Source organism: Odocoileus virginianus, chromosome 34 (assembly GCF_023699985.2).
Source record: "Odocoileus virginianus isolate 20LAN1187 ecotype Illinois chromosome 34, Ovbor_1.2, whole genome shotgun sequence".
Lineage (NCBI taxonomy): Eukaryota > Metazoa > Chordata > Mammalia > Artiodactyla > Cervidae > Odocoileus > Odocoileus virginianus.
This window is the reverse complement of record NC_069707.1, coordinates 11,654,406-11,669,821: the sequence shown is the minus strand read 5'-3', so window position 1 is coordinate 11,669,821 and position 15,416 is coordinate 11,654,406. Positions and strand designations below refer to the sequence as shown.

General features: G+C 46.7%; 1 protein-coding gene across 8 annotated transcripts in view; it reads left to right on the top strand.

Moving 5' to 3' along the window:
- TIAM2 (TIAM Rac1 associated GEF 2) overlaps positions 1 to 15,416 on the top strand; it is a 244,678-nt gene that overhangs the window by 217,540 nt on the left and 11,722 nt on the right. For all 8 annotated transcript variants that reach the window (XM_070461588.1, XM_020880120.2, XM_020880121.2 and 5 more), the window contains 7 exons: positions 3,584 to 3,763; positions 6,323 to 6,391; positions 7,293 to 7,418; positions 8,513 to 8,621; positions 11,996 to 12,175; positions 14,110 to 14,228; positions 15,240 to 15,348. In XM_070461588.1, coding sequence (XP_070317689.1) covers positions 3,584 to 3,763; positions 6,323 to 6,391; positions 7,293 to 7,418; positions 8,513 to 8,621; positions 11,996 to 12,175; positions 14,110 to 14,228; positions 15,240 to 15,348 — 892 coding nt within the window. The remainder of the gene's footprint in view (positions 1 to 3,583; positions 3,764 to 6,322; positions 6,392 to 7,292; positions 7,419 to 8,512; positions 8,622 to 11,995; positions 12,176 to 14,109; positions 14,229 to 15,239; positions 15,349 to 15,416) is intronic.

The following is a 15,416-nucleotide window of genomic DNA, read 5'->3' as shown; positions in this document are numbered from 1 at the left end:
CGTTCACTTTTCCAACTTAGACTTACCAGAAGTATTCTTAAATGAATTCTGATTTTCTAAGATGGCAAGATACTTTATTTTTAAAATCTCGTTATTTTAACACTGCATTGTTAGGTGTGATTTTCGACATCCCAGCAGGGAAAGCTGCAATCTCACCAGCTGCCATTTCACTTATGGTGCATTTTGTCAGATCTTATTTTATACAGTATATGCGAGCTATTAATGTGGATTCTACAGCCCCCAAAACTGTTATTTTTCAGGGTTGCAAAATTGCATTGTCAGAGCTTGTGGTGCAAATAGCAGTATAGAGATTTCAAATAAGTGAACTTGAGAGTCTCAGTATTATTATCTTGGGCTGTTTAGCTGTTAGTGGAGCCAGACCCAGAACACCAAGGTCACAGGTTTGATCTGTTTCCTCTTATCTCGTGAGCTCGGTCCACACACCCTTTACATGGCCATCCTTCAGTGCAGACCCTTGGGGCAGCATGATCCTCCCAGGAACTGCAAGCAGAATGCTCACTCTACTAATGGGTAGACTGGTAGTTCTCATGCGAGTCACACATCAGCACCACTTTAGGAGCTTTTAAAAAAATACTCCTACCTGGGGCCCCAAATATTCAGATTCATCTGGTCCAGCCATGAGTATTTCTTGTGTGCTGTGCTAAGTCGCTTCAGTCGTGTCCAACTCTGTGCTACTCTATGGACTTTATAGTCCGCCAGGCTCCTCTGTGCATAGAATTCTCCAGGAAAGAATACTGGAGTGGGTTGCCATTTCCGTTTGAAAGCTGCCTTTTGGCTGCATTGCTCTGTTTGGCTTTTGCTGTGTCATTAGGCTTCTGGGGCATGACTGAACAGTTAGGAGTTATTCTTCCTAACAGTTAGGTTGTTCCTCAATAAGCTTGAGATCTGTTTGTTTCAAACATGGTATGAGACATTTTGAGAGATCAAGTTGCATTCTAATCAGTGCCTTAAGATCCATGTCTGTTTTTTCTTTTCAAATTGATTTTGAATTGGAGGATAATTTCTTTACAATATTGTGTTGGCGTCTGCCATACAACAACATGAATCAGCCCTAAGTATACATATGTCCCCACCTTCTCGAATCTCCCTCCCACCCTCCACTCTATCCTGCCCTTCTAGGTCATCACAGAGTACTGGACTGGGCTGCCTGTGTTATATAGCAGCTTCCCTTCAGCTATCTGTTTTATGTATGTTAATGTGTGTGTCTAAACGCTCCTCTCTGAGTTCATCCCACCCTCTCCTTCCCCCACTGTGCCCACCAGCCTGTTCTCTGTATCTGCATCTCTATTCCTGCCCTGCAAATAGGGTTATGAGTACCATTTTGCTGGTCTGTTTTCTTGTTCTTTGAAAGTCTACCCTGAATGTGAACATCTTCTGACAGGTGTTGCCAGCAACATGCTTGTGTTATAGTTCAGAAGAGAAACAAGGGGGTGCTGCGTATATCCAAGGAGAATCATTCGTGCTTACACATGCGTGAACTGTTTTAGAAGTAAAGGACTTCAGATGTGTCGATGTGTCTGGTTGGAGGCTTAGTGTCTGCTACTTGGTTCATTTAACTTTTGCACCAAGATTCATGTCAAAATACGAGAGAAGTAATTACTTGAAAGAGGCCAGCAGTCTAGGCGTTCTCCTCATCAACGTCTGAGGGGGCCTCGCTTTCACCCCCGCCTTGCATTGGGCTCTGTACATTACTGGGCTCGTCCTTCCTTGTGCCTTTGGCTTGTTCTCTGGTTCTCCCCTGGAACATGCTCCTTCCAGGATCATTTACAATCCACTCTTCACTAAATCCTTCCAGACAACCTGTTTCAATGTGGTACTCTCATTTCACGGATGTCACATTTCTCGTTTGTTCCACACAAGCTTGTGTTGGTTTCCAGTCTGCTGTAGGCTGAGCTTCGGCATTTCTTACCTTGGCAAGCTCTGTCTTCTTGTGCAGGGTCCTCTGTTTCTCTGGAGACAGAGCAGGTCCTCGGTTGGTTCCCAGTGGATTTAGTTGAACGTCTAGCCAGAAGATCAGTGCTGTGTGTCGATGTTGATTGTCTATTTCCATCTTATAAAGACACTGTTTTGGGGGGAGATGGGTGTAGAATAGGGAAGCAGAGAAGAAGGGACGGCACGTGTCCTGCTGTTACTTTGAGCCACTTCAGTGGGTCAGGTGACAGTTTTTATAACAAATTGGCCAGTGAGGTTGGCCTGAATGCTTGTATGAGTTGTTAGCATTCTGAAATATACAAGCAAAGAAAATGAACTCAGTGAGAATGAAGAGGTGCTTCTGACTGGTTCAGCTTTTTACCTGAGACAGTGATGGAGATCAGGCATGGAGACATCTAGCTGAAGAAAGGAGAGTTTTAGTTGAGCTATTAAGGATGGATGGATATTGACCATGCGTATTAGGACTAAGCTGCTTTGTTACTTAGTAATAACATCAGTGCCAACAGAGGTGGACTCAACACTGAACCCTTGGCGGTGCTGAGAAAGAAAGGCAGGCTCCTGCCCTTGACTAGTTGCCAGGTTGGCAGGTGGTAAGTTGGACTGGATCTTGTGTGTTGGAGGAATGAAAAGAAAGAGAAGTAAAAAAGATATTTTGTGTGTAATCTGATGATGCTCCAGGCAGGTGGTGGCATATAGGAGGAGACACATTTGAGACTAAACCACTAGCCTCTGGCCGGAATATACAAATGGATTCTCCAAGAGAAGGCTTTGCCTGCTGCGCTTAAACCCAAGCAGGAACTTTTATGGAAGGCTGTTCATCCTCGCAGACATTCCAACTCCTCCTTGTCTTTTAATCTGTGTGATTCTCTTCCCGTGTCCTGGAATGAGAAGCCTTTCTTCCCCCATGTCCTGGGTTCGGCATGTTCCTGCTTCCTGCTGAGAACCTGCTCAAGGTTCCCGTGGACCTCAGTGGGCTTTGCTATATCGCTTGCTTCCCATCTGTCCCCTCTGGTGGGCTCTGTACCCCATTAGGGTGGGAACCTTATATTTCCTACACGACCTGACCTCCACCCCCATTCCTAGCAGAGGCAGCAGCTCACACTTTAACTCCTCACACTGGGACTTGGCTGGAGGCTATATAACGCCGGGGGCGGGGGGCTTGGGGGGAGCACTCCAAGCTCCCTGTGGTCCAGCCTTCCTGACCCTGCTGTCCCTTTCCTGGGTCTCCTGGGGCTGTTTATGTGTGGGTGACTGAGCTCCGTTCGGTCAGCTGTTGAGGGGAGAGAGTGGACCAAACGGGTCTGTCTGCACGGTGCTCTGACAGAGCCTTGACCTTGATTGTAGAGCCGCCCCAAGTGTATCGCAGAGGCTTAGCTCTGTGCTTTATTCTCTAGTCTCAACACTAAAGAAGTGTCTGTTGCACAGCTTCTGTGAAAGTGGAAAAGGGTCATGGGTAAGTACTGAACAAATGTAAGTTCGTATCTTCATCACCGGAACCTTGAATGGCAGCCAGCAGGGTTTGAGATGACCGAAGCTGGATGCCCCCGATAAATGTCCCGTGTGACTCCCAAGAGGGCGCTGGGCGGCTGCTAATGATGGGTGATGTTCTGTGCCTCTTGTTCCCTCCCAGAGTGCCGAGCAGATCACCGCGCTGTGTAGGAATTTTAACGACACCCAGACCAACGGCATGGAAGGACCGAGGGAGGGTCAGGACCCTCCTCCGAGGCCACTGGCTCGCCACCTCTCTGATGCAGATCGCCTCCGAAAAGTCATCCAGGAGCTCATGGACACAGAGAAGTCCTATGTGAAGGTAACGGAAGGTGCCGCCGTGATTCCCCGCGCCCTTCCTGTGACGGCCAGCTGTATGCTGGCAGGGGCTCCTGGTTGTATCTGCCGAGGACCCTGCCGCTCACCAGGGAGATGCCTGCCCCTCGAAGTGGCACATTGCTGCCGGGGAGGGCGAGAGGGTGGAGGAGCTGAGCGGGCTTGCAGAATTTAGACTCCCCGCTCGTTTTGTTACCAAGGTAGCTTTCACTATGGAAACAGATGTTCTGGTTTGTCATTTGCAATCTGTGGGAAGGGAGCCTGCACCGGTTTAGGGAAAGGGGGACGGAGACGCCTTTAGGTGATGAGGAACCAGGGAGCGGTGTGTTCACAAGCGGCCGCTGGCACTGGCCCCAGAGCGCAGGCATCACCGTAAGGACAGAGCCCCATAGGGGAGGCACCGGGCATCACTTGGGCACCCCCAGCCACCACACAGAGCAGCGGCTGGGCCTTTCACAACCTGGGGAGATCACTCATTTATCTCAGAGGCTCCAGTTAGCAGTTTGGGATACATTTTACAAAAAAATGCAGGTGCCTCTGGGAAGACAGAGTTCTTTTGCTTGAAGTATTTGCTGAAATGATTTTAAAACTCGCTTCCTCGGCTACTTGCTGGCAGTGGAGGGGCGCAGGATCCAGGCCTGGCCTTGCCTCCACCTGCCGGCGTGGCCTTGGGCGACCCCCTCTGAGCCCCTCATAGGGTCTGAGATAGGGGGTGTTCTTGTCCCAGCTCTAACACGCTGAGTCCTGAATTAGGCTTTGGCACATGCGCCAGCGTGCACACACATGCTCTCACCTTTCTGCACAGACATATCTGAGCTTCCGCCATTTATTAACATCACTGTCATTTTATCTGAACTTTGCCAGAGGCTCACCTAGGGCCTTTGGGAGAAAATGAGGCAGTCTGGGAGAACTACCCCAGCCTATTCTTTTGGTCCCGCAGGGGACAAAGGAGAGCGGCAGAGATGGCAGTTTCATGGCCTTTCCCATCACGACTCATCCTGCTTCGCAGGTGGGGAGATGAAGTGCATGTCCAGGGAGCTGACAGTGACCGTGCCCAGCAGGGCAGGTGCTGGCCACTTGATGATGTCTGAGGAGCGCCCAGCCATAGTGTCGAGGGCACAGTTGAGAGTGTAATCCAAGCCCCTTTTTATTCCTGTTGTTGTCGGTATATTTACCTGTTAGACCACTTGATCCAGGAGGGTCGCTGCATCGTGACCCTGGTCTGGGACCAAAACGGATGCTGTGGGCCAAGTGGATAAAAAGGGCGGCTCTCCTTTCTTTCTGTGAGAATCCTGCCTGTCGTCTCCTCAGGGCCCCCGTGTCACAGCTCAGGGCGGCCGGCCTCAGCGTGTCAGCTCGTGGGCAGGAGTGGCCACAGCCCACCACCGCCTCTGATGAAATAACCAGCATCTGGTACCTACTGTGATTCGTGTGTGTGCACGCACATACATGCGCACACACACACATTATTTTTTAATTTCGTTTTGTTGCTGACATTGAACACGGACTTCTACTTGTTCTGCAACCTAGACCTCTGCACTTGACTTGGAGTTTGCAGGGCTCATTTGTTCCCTGAGATGTGGCCCAGGAACTTCCCACCTCTGTCTGCTCTGAAGCAGCCGATGTGGGGTCCTGGGAGGTTGGTTAGACCAGAGCCATTTGATTGTGAAACCCTCAGGGCCACGAGCCTGTCCACTTGCTCCCAGGACCTGCATCACAAGGTTCTGGAGGCTTCTAACCTTAGCAAGCTCTCCAGAACTGGATTTCTCGATTTTAAGAGGAGTCAGATGTAGTCACCTACTTCTAATACTCTGCGACTCAAAATTCTTCAGAATCAGTGAACAAGAAAAAGAAATCTTTCCTATCACTAAATTATATGCTGGTCTTGGCTTCAAATTATTAAAAACAAAACAAAACTTATCTAAAGAGTTTTGTAAATACATCAACTCTCACTATTCTGTGCTGTTGGATCCCAGGTTTGGTGAAGACACAAAAATGGCCTAGATTGTAAATATCATGATGTTCATCTCTGGAAAATTTTTCTTGTGCTTGAGTGTGGGAGTTTGAAATTCTGCTAATGCATCAGCCCTGAAGATGAAGAGCTCCCCAGACCTCGTCCTGTCCCCCTCAGCTCAGCTGTCCAGGCTGGAGCCGTCGCCCAGCTCCCTGAGGCAGAGGAGGAAGCCAGGTTGGCCGGCAGATGTGGCCACGCCTGACAGAAATTCCTGGCCAAATCTCACTTCTCTGCAGGGAAAGGCGTGTTCCTGCTGCAGCAGCTGAAAGATCCTGGCTCTGCCAGTAAGATAGTCAAATACGCAGAGTAGGTGATTGAGCCATAAAGAGAAATGTGGAATGCAGATGCTGATTTGTATTGTGCTCTTAACCTCTTTGAATTAGGTGAGCGAGGAACCACCACCTTCAGGGCCAAGTGTCTCAATCAGACATAAGCGTCATCGTTCTTAATGCCAGTCTAAGATGCGGCCAGAGCAACGCTTGGGAGTTTTGGAGACTCACAGGTTAAAGACTGTCGTCTTTTGTCTTTCAGGATCTGAGCTGCCTCTTCGACTTATATTTGGAGCCACTTCAGAGTGAGACCTTTCTTACCCAAGATGAGGTAAATACTTCCCTCCCCAGTCCACTGACCCACAGGTTAGTCTCTGCTTGCCCTTTAGTGCAGGGGTCACCTAACTCCTGGGCCACAGACTGGTCCCCGTCCACGGCCTGTTAGGAACTGGGCCACACAGCAGAAGGTGAGCAGCAGGTGAGCGAGTGAATTTTCATCTGTATTGACAGCCGCTTCCCATCACTTGCATTACTGCCCGAGCTCAGCCTCCTGAAGGATCAGTGGCGGCATTAGATTCTCATAGACGTGAGACCCCCTACTGTGAACTGCGCATGCGAGAGACTGAGGATGTTCACTCCTTATGAGAATCATCCCAGAACCATCCCCTCCCTTGTACCCCTGGCTGTGCAAAAATGGTCTCCCATGATATTGGTCCCCCAAAAGGTTGGGGACTGTAGTAGACCTCCTAGATTTTACCTGTTGGTCCCAAAGGAACACAGAGACTTAGGGATCTTCAGAGAGACCTCCTCCAGAGCCATTTATGTGGCTTCTGTCCCCTGAAGCACAGTGGCAAGAGTTAAGAAGGACTGCGCCCTTTTTGTAGTAGAAGGTGTGACCCAAATTACCTTTTAATATGTGACTTTTTAGTGTTAACTCACAGTTATTAATTCTTTCTTACTAACTTCCATCCCCCCCAACCCCCACCCCTCAGTTTGAATTCTGAAAACTTGACATCCCCTTAAAAACTTATTCTAGAATTACAGGGACCAGAGATGTATATAACCCTCTGTGTATGAGCTCAATCCCCTCATGAATACTGTCTTTTTTAAAGGATTTACTTCTGTCTCCTTCTTGGTGAATGACTATGATTCATTTATGCATCTGGGAGTTCAGAGTGGTGTCTAGATCTTCATTGTTAACACCCTCTTTTCAAATCCTGGTCTTCACTCAGATGGAGTCACTTTTTGGAAGTTTGCCAGAGATGCTTGAATTTCAAAAGGTGTTTCTCGAGACCCTGGAGGATGGGATTTCAGCATCGTCTGACTTTAACATACTTGAAACCCCTTCGCAGTTCAGAGTAAGTATTTTAGATGTAAGTTTAAAGCGAATATAGGTGGGTACAGTGCAAAGTTCTCCCCTGGAAGAGAAAGCGTTGTTCCTCGACTGTTGACAAGATAAGTTCAGTGCTGTCATTGCACGGTTTTCCTCTGGCAGGAGGTAAAAGAAGGCCCCACTTCTCCCTCAGGTAAATGCTCTGGGAATCAGGGGTCTGGGCAGCCCAGCTTTTATGGAGTCTGCCTGCTGTTGACATGTCCATGCTCCCTACTCAGCTCTGCCCAGGGCTCTGTAGGGAGATTGCTTCTGAGGCAAGAGCGCCTCCTGCATCTGATTCTGCACCTCTGTGGTTGTGTGACCTTGGGAGGAAAGCATAGGTTTTCACTTGTTCTGAGAGAGCCTCCTCTTCTATGGAGCCCTGTCTCCAAGTGGGCATTGGTGACTGGCAAGAGGACTCTCTGGTGTCTCAGACGGTGAAGTCTGCCTGTGATGCAGGAGACCCAGGTTTGATCCCTGGGTTGGGAAGATCCCCTGGAGGAGGAAATGGCAACCCACTCCAGTACTCTTGCCTGGAAAATCCCATGGATGGAGGAGCCTGGCGGGCTCCAGTCAGTCCCAGTCAGTCCATGGGGTCACAAAGAGTCGGACATGACTGGAGCGACTTCATTTCTTTTTTCATGAGGTCCTTCCAGGGAGGGAAAGGCAGAAGGCAGTAGAAAGTGACCAAGGAAATACACGGCGAGCATCATTCGTCCTAAGTAAGGCAGAGCTGGCTTTATCAATGAGCCTCTCAGGTTATTTATATCCTGCCATGTCGGATGTATTTTTTTAGATAGAACTTTCTTTCTTGTTCTTGACCGCACACTGCGTCAAAAGGCTCTGCTCCCAGAAACTTTTCAGTCAGACTGAAGATCTGCTAGAGGCATGCCTGGGCTCTACACTCTCATCAGCTGGGCAAATGGCACTCCCTGGCTTCAGTCTATGCCTTCCTGAAGCACTAGGGCCCTGGTGTCTGAAAGACGAAGACCGTGGAGACAGCAAAGTGGTCAGATGCCAGGCCAGAGCCAGCAGATGTCGAATGAACCATGTCTGATGTAACTTTCCCTCTCTTTCTAGAAACTGCTGTTTTCCCTCGGAGGCTCTTTCCTTTATTATGCGGACCACTTTAAACTGTACAGCGGATTCTGTGCTAATCATATTAAAGTACAGAAGGTTCTAGAGCGAGGTAAGTGGCTCACGCTTTATAGCTGTACTTTCTAAATTGTTAGAGTAAATCTGTGTTCATTAAGCATAAGCGTGATTTTAATGGGTTGGGCTCCACTGTTGGCTTTGAAATGAGCAAACATTAAAGCGGGAGCTTCCAAACTTCTTGTGGTTTTCTGGTAACAGTGAATGTGTGTCCCTGAGAGCTGAGATGTTACTCAGCTATCACTTTGCTCTTAAATTACAGCTGGATTCTCTTTTCACCAATTCTTTTTTCCTTGCTCTAAAAACTTTCAACCAGAAATATAAGCTCCTGGAGGGAGTAGAAAGCAACGTATGCTGTTTTCTTTCTTGTTAACCTTTTTCTTAAACCTGAGGATCCACTGCTAAAACACCACCACCAGGTAACTCCTACCAGACTCACAGGATGTATGTTAACTAAAATGAAAACCTCTTTAGTGAAGCTGGTTTTTATCGCAGCCCCTAGCTTGTCACTGAAGTACCTTTGATCTCTCTGTGTTGTTATCCTCTTATTTTATTTGATTGAAGACTTTTACATTTTTAACCGAAGACTTTTACATTTCTGAAGTCCCAAGTAGAAAGGGGTAGCAGACCCGTCTCGCTCTTCCGCTTCATGTCAACAGCAAACATTACTCTGTGGAGCTGGAGAGATGCCCGAATTGTGGCCCCTGACTTGCAGTGGGTCAGCTTGGGCCAGGCGGTCAGCACACTGATCCTCCTGGGTTTTCAGTGACCAGCCAGCCAGTCAACTCAGCCTGGGAAGTACGCCCAGAGATTTGATGGCCGCAGTGACCTTCTTCACGTGTAGGATACTGGAGGGAGTGTTTGTGTGACAGTCACCATCAGCATGTCAACAACCCTAGGTCGAAGCTATTCTGTAATACCTGTTGATGAAAATAATCAATAAACAGAGAATGACAGGAATAGGAGAAACTTTTATTTGAGCCAAACTGAGTAGGGTCGCAAACAGCCGAACACGATGGAGCACAAGGACCCTAGCCCGGAAGACAGCTTCTCTGATTACTCAAAGGATTTGCTCCAGAGAAGCAGGGCTGTCAGCAGTTTCCTGTCTTGTCAGAACAAAGAATATCAAATAAAGCAGGAATACATTCCTCAGGGTTTCAAGAACCCCAGATCGGCATGTACACAGCCAGTCAGGATGGCCTTGGCACCCCGGAAGGGGGTTTTATCATGGAAGGACAACCAACACTGGTGTCCCAGGATGGGAGGCATTTAATCTTTATTTTTAACACAGATAATCTTTACTTCTGGTCAGTGCACCCCTTTCTTTAAGAATTAAAGAAGAGGTACAATGTCTGTTTGGTAGTTGACAAACAGGCTGTTTTTATTAGCATAAAATTCAAGTTAACTCAAATATAAGTCAGGATGACTTCCCCAGACCTCAGTACATAAACATTTCTTTTATTATGTCCTGAAGCAGAAATGCTTAAATGAGGTTATGTTATTACCAAAAGCTTCTTTCAGTCATCACACATCTTGTTAGGCATGGGATTAGAATTCTCAAATTTGTCTCCCTCAGAAGGTAGGTTTTTAATCCTGTTCTTCAGAATTCTCATTTCTGGTGGCAGAGATGAGAGGACGCCTTTAAGCTCAAGGTCATGAGCAGTAGTAATTCAGTCTGCATGGAGACTGTCAAACAGATTCAGGTCCCCAGGGGTGGCTCCTGTTCTGTGCGGGTCCTATAGTGGGAGGCATCTTATGAAAACACATGTCATCCTAGTTAAGGCCATCTGAACTGTCTCCAGGAAAGGTCACTAGGCTACCTGCATTCTCTCAGGTGTACTTGCAAATAGGATCTGAACCCACTGAATCTTGAACTCTTAATATGAAATTCCCAGGAGAAAGAAATCATTCCCCCGAGAGGTGAATGCCCCCTTTGGAGTTAAGGTTGGCCTCGTGTACTTACTCTTGTGAAGATTTGCCACCTGTCTGGAAGCCAGTGAATCAGGGCTGTTTTCCGTGACAGTGGCATGTGTTTGAAAGGCTTTTGCGCTGGAACATATTTAGTTGTGGCAACAGGTTAGTAGCAGCCAAGCTGCGTTTCAAGCCCCTTCTCTGTCTCATCAAATGCTTCCTAATGGCATTGCCGTGAAGAATCTGGAAGTTTGTGCTTCCATGCGTCTATCTCAGAACTAGGGAATGATCTCTCTGTGATATCATGAAGGTGTGGAGGGTTCCTTCAGACACTGACAGTGTTCAGTCACGTGCACTGATGCAGTTCTGCCCTTCAGTTTAAATCCAGAACCTCATAGCATCTTAGAGTAGGCTCAAGTTGAAAAATGAAGTCTTAAGAGTGCTACCCTCTAAATGAAGTGTTAGAGGCTGGTTAACAAGACCCAGCCCAAATCTATCTTCTCTAGTTGTTTAAACCAGAAAGAACGAATTTCCTCTGAGGAATAACTTCTTAGAGTATAATAAACTAAAAGCATACTGATGATTTACTCAGTTCCTTCCTTGTCACAGAGATGAAAGGTCATCTCACCATCCACGCTGTCTGGTAGCCACATTCAAAATGGTACTGCACCTCCTACAAGTTGTATTTTGCCTTTTGTATAAAACCCCAAATAAAGGTTTGTCTTCATTCAAATTGGCTGAATTCTAGTGGCTGGTGAACCAGTGCCAGCATGTGGAATCCAAAGCAACAGCTGAGGTGTCCACAAGCACTCTGAAAACATTAAATGCACTTGGATTCACGAGTGTAATACCTTCATGACACCACAGAGAGGGGTGGTTTTCACTACCCAGTGGGGTCTGAATCTGGTGGAAGGTTTAGACTGCTTGGAGCTGTGGAGATGGAAACTGCAGTGCTTGTCAACTTATTTTTAAAGGAAAAGAAAAAAAAAAGATCTTGCTTTAAAAACAGCCCTTAAGTGTATAGAATAATTAGCAATCTGTCCTAGGTCAGTGGGAAAAAAAATTACTGGTTTGTTTTGCTCTATGAATCTTGTGAGGGGTATGGTGTAGGTTTGGATAGTAGTTTTGTGGCTTTATGAATTGTTTGGTATAGATGCTGAAAAAGTGAGTTTCAATCTCTCTCGAGGGTCTGCAGGTGAACGTGCCTTTAAAGCCAGACCCCGCTGCATTTTGACTCCATGTTCTTCTTTGGTCCGTGGCTGGGGCCCTTCTGGCAGCCGAGTAAGCACCCTTTGTGGGATTCGTCCCCAAGCAGTGATGCTGAATCCTTGTTGACAGGGGGTGCATGACCCACTGGTGCAGCTGGTTTTTTCCTGGAAGGATGTCATCAGGAGGACTGTCGCAGCGGATCATCTGTAATTCCATTAAAACCTTAAGGAAGTAGAATTTACATCATCCTGCTGTGCTCTTCTAAGGGTCTTTTAATCCCTCTGCTTGCAGCTAAAACTGATAAGGCCTTTAAGGCTTTTCTGGACGCCCGGAACCCCACCAAGCAGCACTCCTCCACGCTGGAGTCTTACCTCATCAAGCCAGTTCAGAGGGTGCTCAAGTACCCCCTGCTGCTCAAGGAGCTGGTGTCGCTGACAGACCACGAGAGCGAGGAGCACTATCACCTGACGGGTAAGAAGCGGGGGGCCCCCAGGGGGTGACCTGACGGCCACCCCCAGGCCTGCGAGCTCCTCTCTTCCTCCGCTTGGTTTCTCATTCGGAACGTTTCTCCGCATTGTGATTGTTTACCTTTAGATACCATTTAGTGTCTGCAAATAGCTAGGTATTATGGCCACCCCTGTAGATAGGCACAGCATTTGGGCAAAAAGTTTTCTCACTGGCATAGCCCTCTGGAGGGACATTCCATTTTCATTTTTCAAAGAACGTAATTTAAGCTCAGGGAGTTGAAATAAATTGTTTCAGGTCATGTGTCTTAACAAACAGTGCTGCCAGGACCCGAGAAGCCCAGGCCTGTTTCCCCACAACTCTGTGAGGTTCTGTGTTGTTTGCTGATCCATTCTGCTGTGTGAGGCTCCACCTTGTGGAGAGCTGCAAGCAGAGACTGAACTCCCAGGACAGATGAAGCTTTACAGTGATGCCGACGTGTCTTCTTCATAACCTCAGAAATTATCAGCCCAAGTTTGTCAAATACACAAGGCCCCTCACTTTGATAGTAATTAGAGTGGAAGGACTGATGCTGAAGCTGAAGCTCCAATTCTTTGACCACCTGATGCAAAGCGCTGACTCACTGGAAAAGACCCTGATGCTGGGAAAGATTGAAGGCAGGAGGAGAAGGGGGCGACAGAGGATGAGATGGTTTAGATGGCATCATTGACTCAACAGACATGAGCTTGAGCAAACTGCAGGAGACAGTGAAGGACAGGGAAGCCTAGCATGCTGCAGTCCACGGGGTTTCAGAGTCCGATACGACTTAGTGACTGAACAGCAATGAGTGTCCCTTAAAGAGATGCTGTTTGGACAGTAAGAGGGATTTGTTCTCCATGTGTCAGAACTAGGAGATCCAGTTAAGCTGCACATAATAAGCACATGGAGAGGGAAACAAACTTACTAATAAATATTAGTATTACTGAATAGCAAACAGTGCAAAGTGTAAATGAAACAGTTTTTCTGTGACAAGCATATTGTAAGTAATAAGGATAAATTTTCTGGTATGAAAGTTAAAACTTACACATAAATGATACAAATTATGATTAGGATTCAATTGCTGTGTGAATAGTTCACTTTGCATTGAGATGATCTTTAAAAGGGGTCTGTTAAAAAAAACTGCCTTCTGAAAGTCCCTCCTCTAAAGATGGAATTAAAATCCTGAATCAGAAGAACAAGATATGAAAAATAGTGAGTTTGGAGGTGACTTGAAATTTTGCTTTTTGACCTTGACAAAACTCATTTTGTCCCTCACATGCCCATGTAGAAAGTTCAAATTAACACCAAACATAAATGCAAACAGTTGCTCTGGAAAGGGGATATTTAGAGGCTTTTGTAAGTTCTTGTTAAAGAACTGTCATTGATCACTATTCCAGTTAAGTGGTCCAGGAGGAGGGCAAAATTTAAGAGCAGGTATCCTATGGCCAATGGGCCTTGGGTTTGAATTCTAGCTCCTCCTTATGTCTGGTAACCGCCCCCCCCCCCCCCCCCCCCCCGCCACCCGCTTTGAACCTGAATTTTCTCATCTGTAAAATGGCATCAATAATAGGTCCTATTCTGATTGCATTGCTGTGGGGATTAAAGGAGATGCCTCATGTAAGTCACCTAGGAGAATATCCCAGATAGAAGGTGCTCAATACATGGGAGCTGTTACTGTTAGTGATTTTTTTACTTATACTCTGCCTCATTCCAAGGAGGATTTGAGGTGGAAGATAATTTAGCTGTTCTTCTTTTTAACTAGGTTATCATGGGCTATTCAAGCCTTACCTGAATGATGCTGCTGTTAGTTAAGAACTGGTCTCAAATTCTGGCTTGAACCTTAAGGTTTTTCATTATTGCTGTTGAGTGGGATTTCGAACAAACCAAAGTTGTAAAACAAATTATGACTGCGTATTTTGCAGAAGCACTAAAGGCAATGGAAAAAGTAGCCAGCCACATCAATGAGATGCAGAAGATATATGAAGATTACGGGACCGTGTTTGACCAGCTTGTAGCAGAGCAGAGTGGAACAGAGAAGGAGGTCAGTAGGATTTTTGGATTCCGAGGGGCTGAAAGCCTGTGACCGTGGGTCTGGAGGTCACCTCCAGACCAGGCCACCTAGTTAGGGCACCTTCCTGCAGGAGAAATTGTTTAAAATTTTCTTTTTGATCCTAAAGCTTATAATAAGCCACACGGTTTAGGTGTAAATGTAACATAAAACTGACTGCATTGGTCTAAAGACGTAACCATCTGTTCTGTTAATAAATACCGTACCAGAAGTGGTAGTACTTAGCTCGTATCTGTGCCTCTCCCTCCTCTTCCTGTGAAGCGTGAGGTCAAGACAAATCCCAGAGGCTAGAATATAAATGGAGAGCTGGGATGTAGGAGGGGAGGGGCGGGATAAAGGCAGTGGGAGTCAGCATGTGGAAAGAGAACTGAAGGCCGCTCCTTTTTTTTTTTCCTTTTCTAACCTCAAGTATTGGTGGCTACCTCCTTCCTTATAAAAGCAGTTTAAGTGGAATTTGACAATTTCCCTACTTTTCTTCTCTGGCTGGATTACCAAATTTAGCATCTTGAACTTTAAAAAGTCTACACATAAGGAGCAATGTAGTTTAAGGAGAAAAAGGCAAGAATAGGAAACAGCTGGAATTTTTTTTTTTAAATTACAGTCAGTTTCAATGTTGGTACCTCTTATTAGCAGGCCTCATGTGGTTTCAGGATTAGGGGTGGTGAGTGTACTAGGTCCCAGATGAAACGTTAACAGAGGCATTTGGGATGAACCTTGACCCTGGGGTGGGAGGAATGTCATCCCACAGGTCACATACAGTGTGTGCCTTGGAGCAAGATGCCTTCACCTCTATTTTTCAGTGTGGTGCTTAGCTCATATTTTCAAGCCTGCTGCTATTTAGGGCCCTGTGTTCATGGGAACCATAACAATGGAACATACTTGACTTTTAGCCATGACTGTATATGTGTGATCCCTCTCTCTCCTGAGTCACCGCCTACCGCCGCCCCCGGATTTCCATATCTTGATCTCGTTTTTACCATTTAGGTCACAGAACTTTCAATGGGGGAGCTTCTGATGCACTCTACAGTGTCCTGGCTGAATCCATTTCTGTCTCTCGGAAAAGCCAGAAAGGACCTTGAACTCACAGTATTTGGTTAGTATTCCATTCACAAGAATGTAAACTTGAGAGGCTGGCAGGAATGAAGAACCTCCTAAATCTGC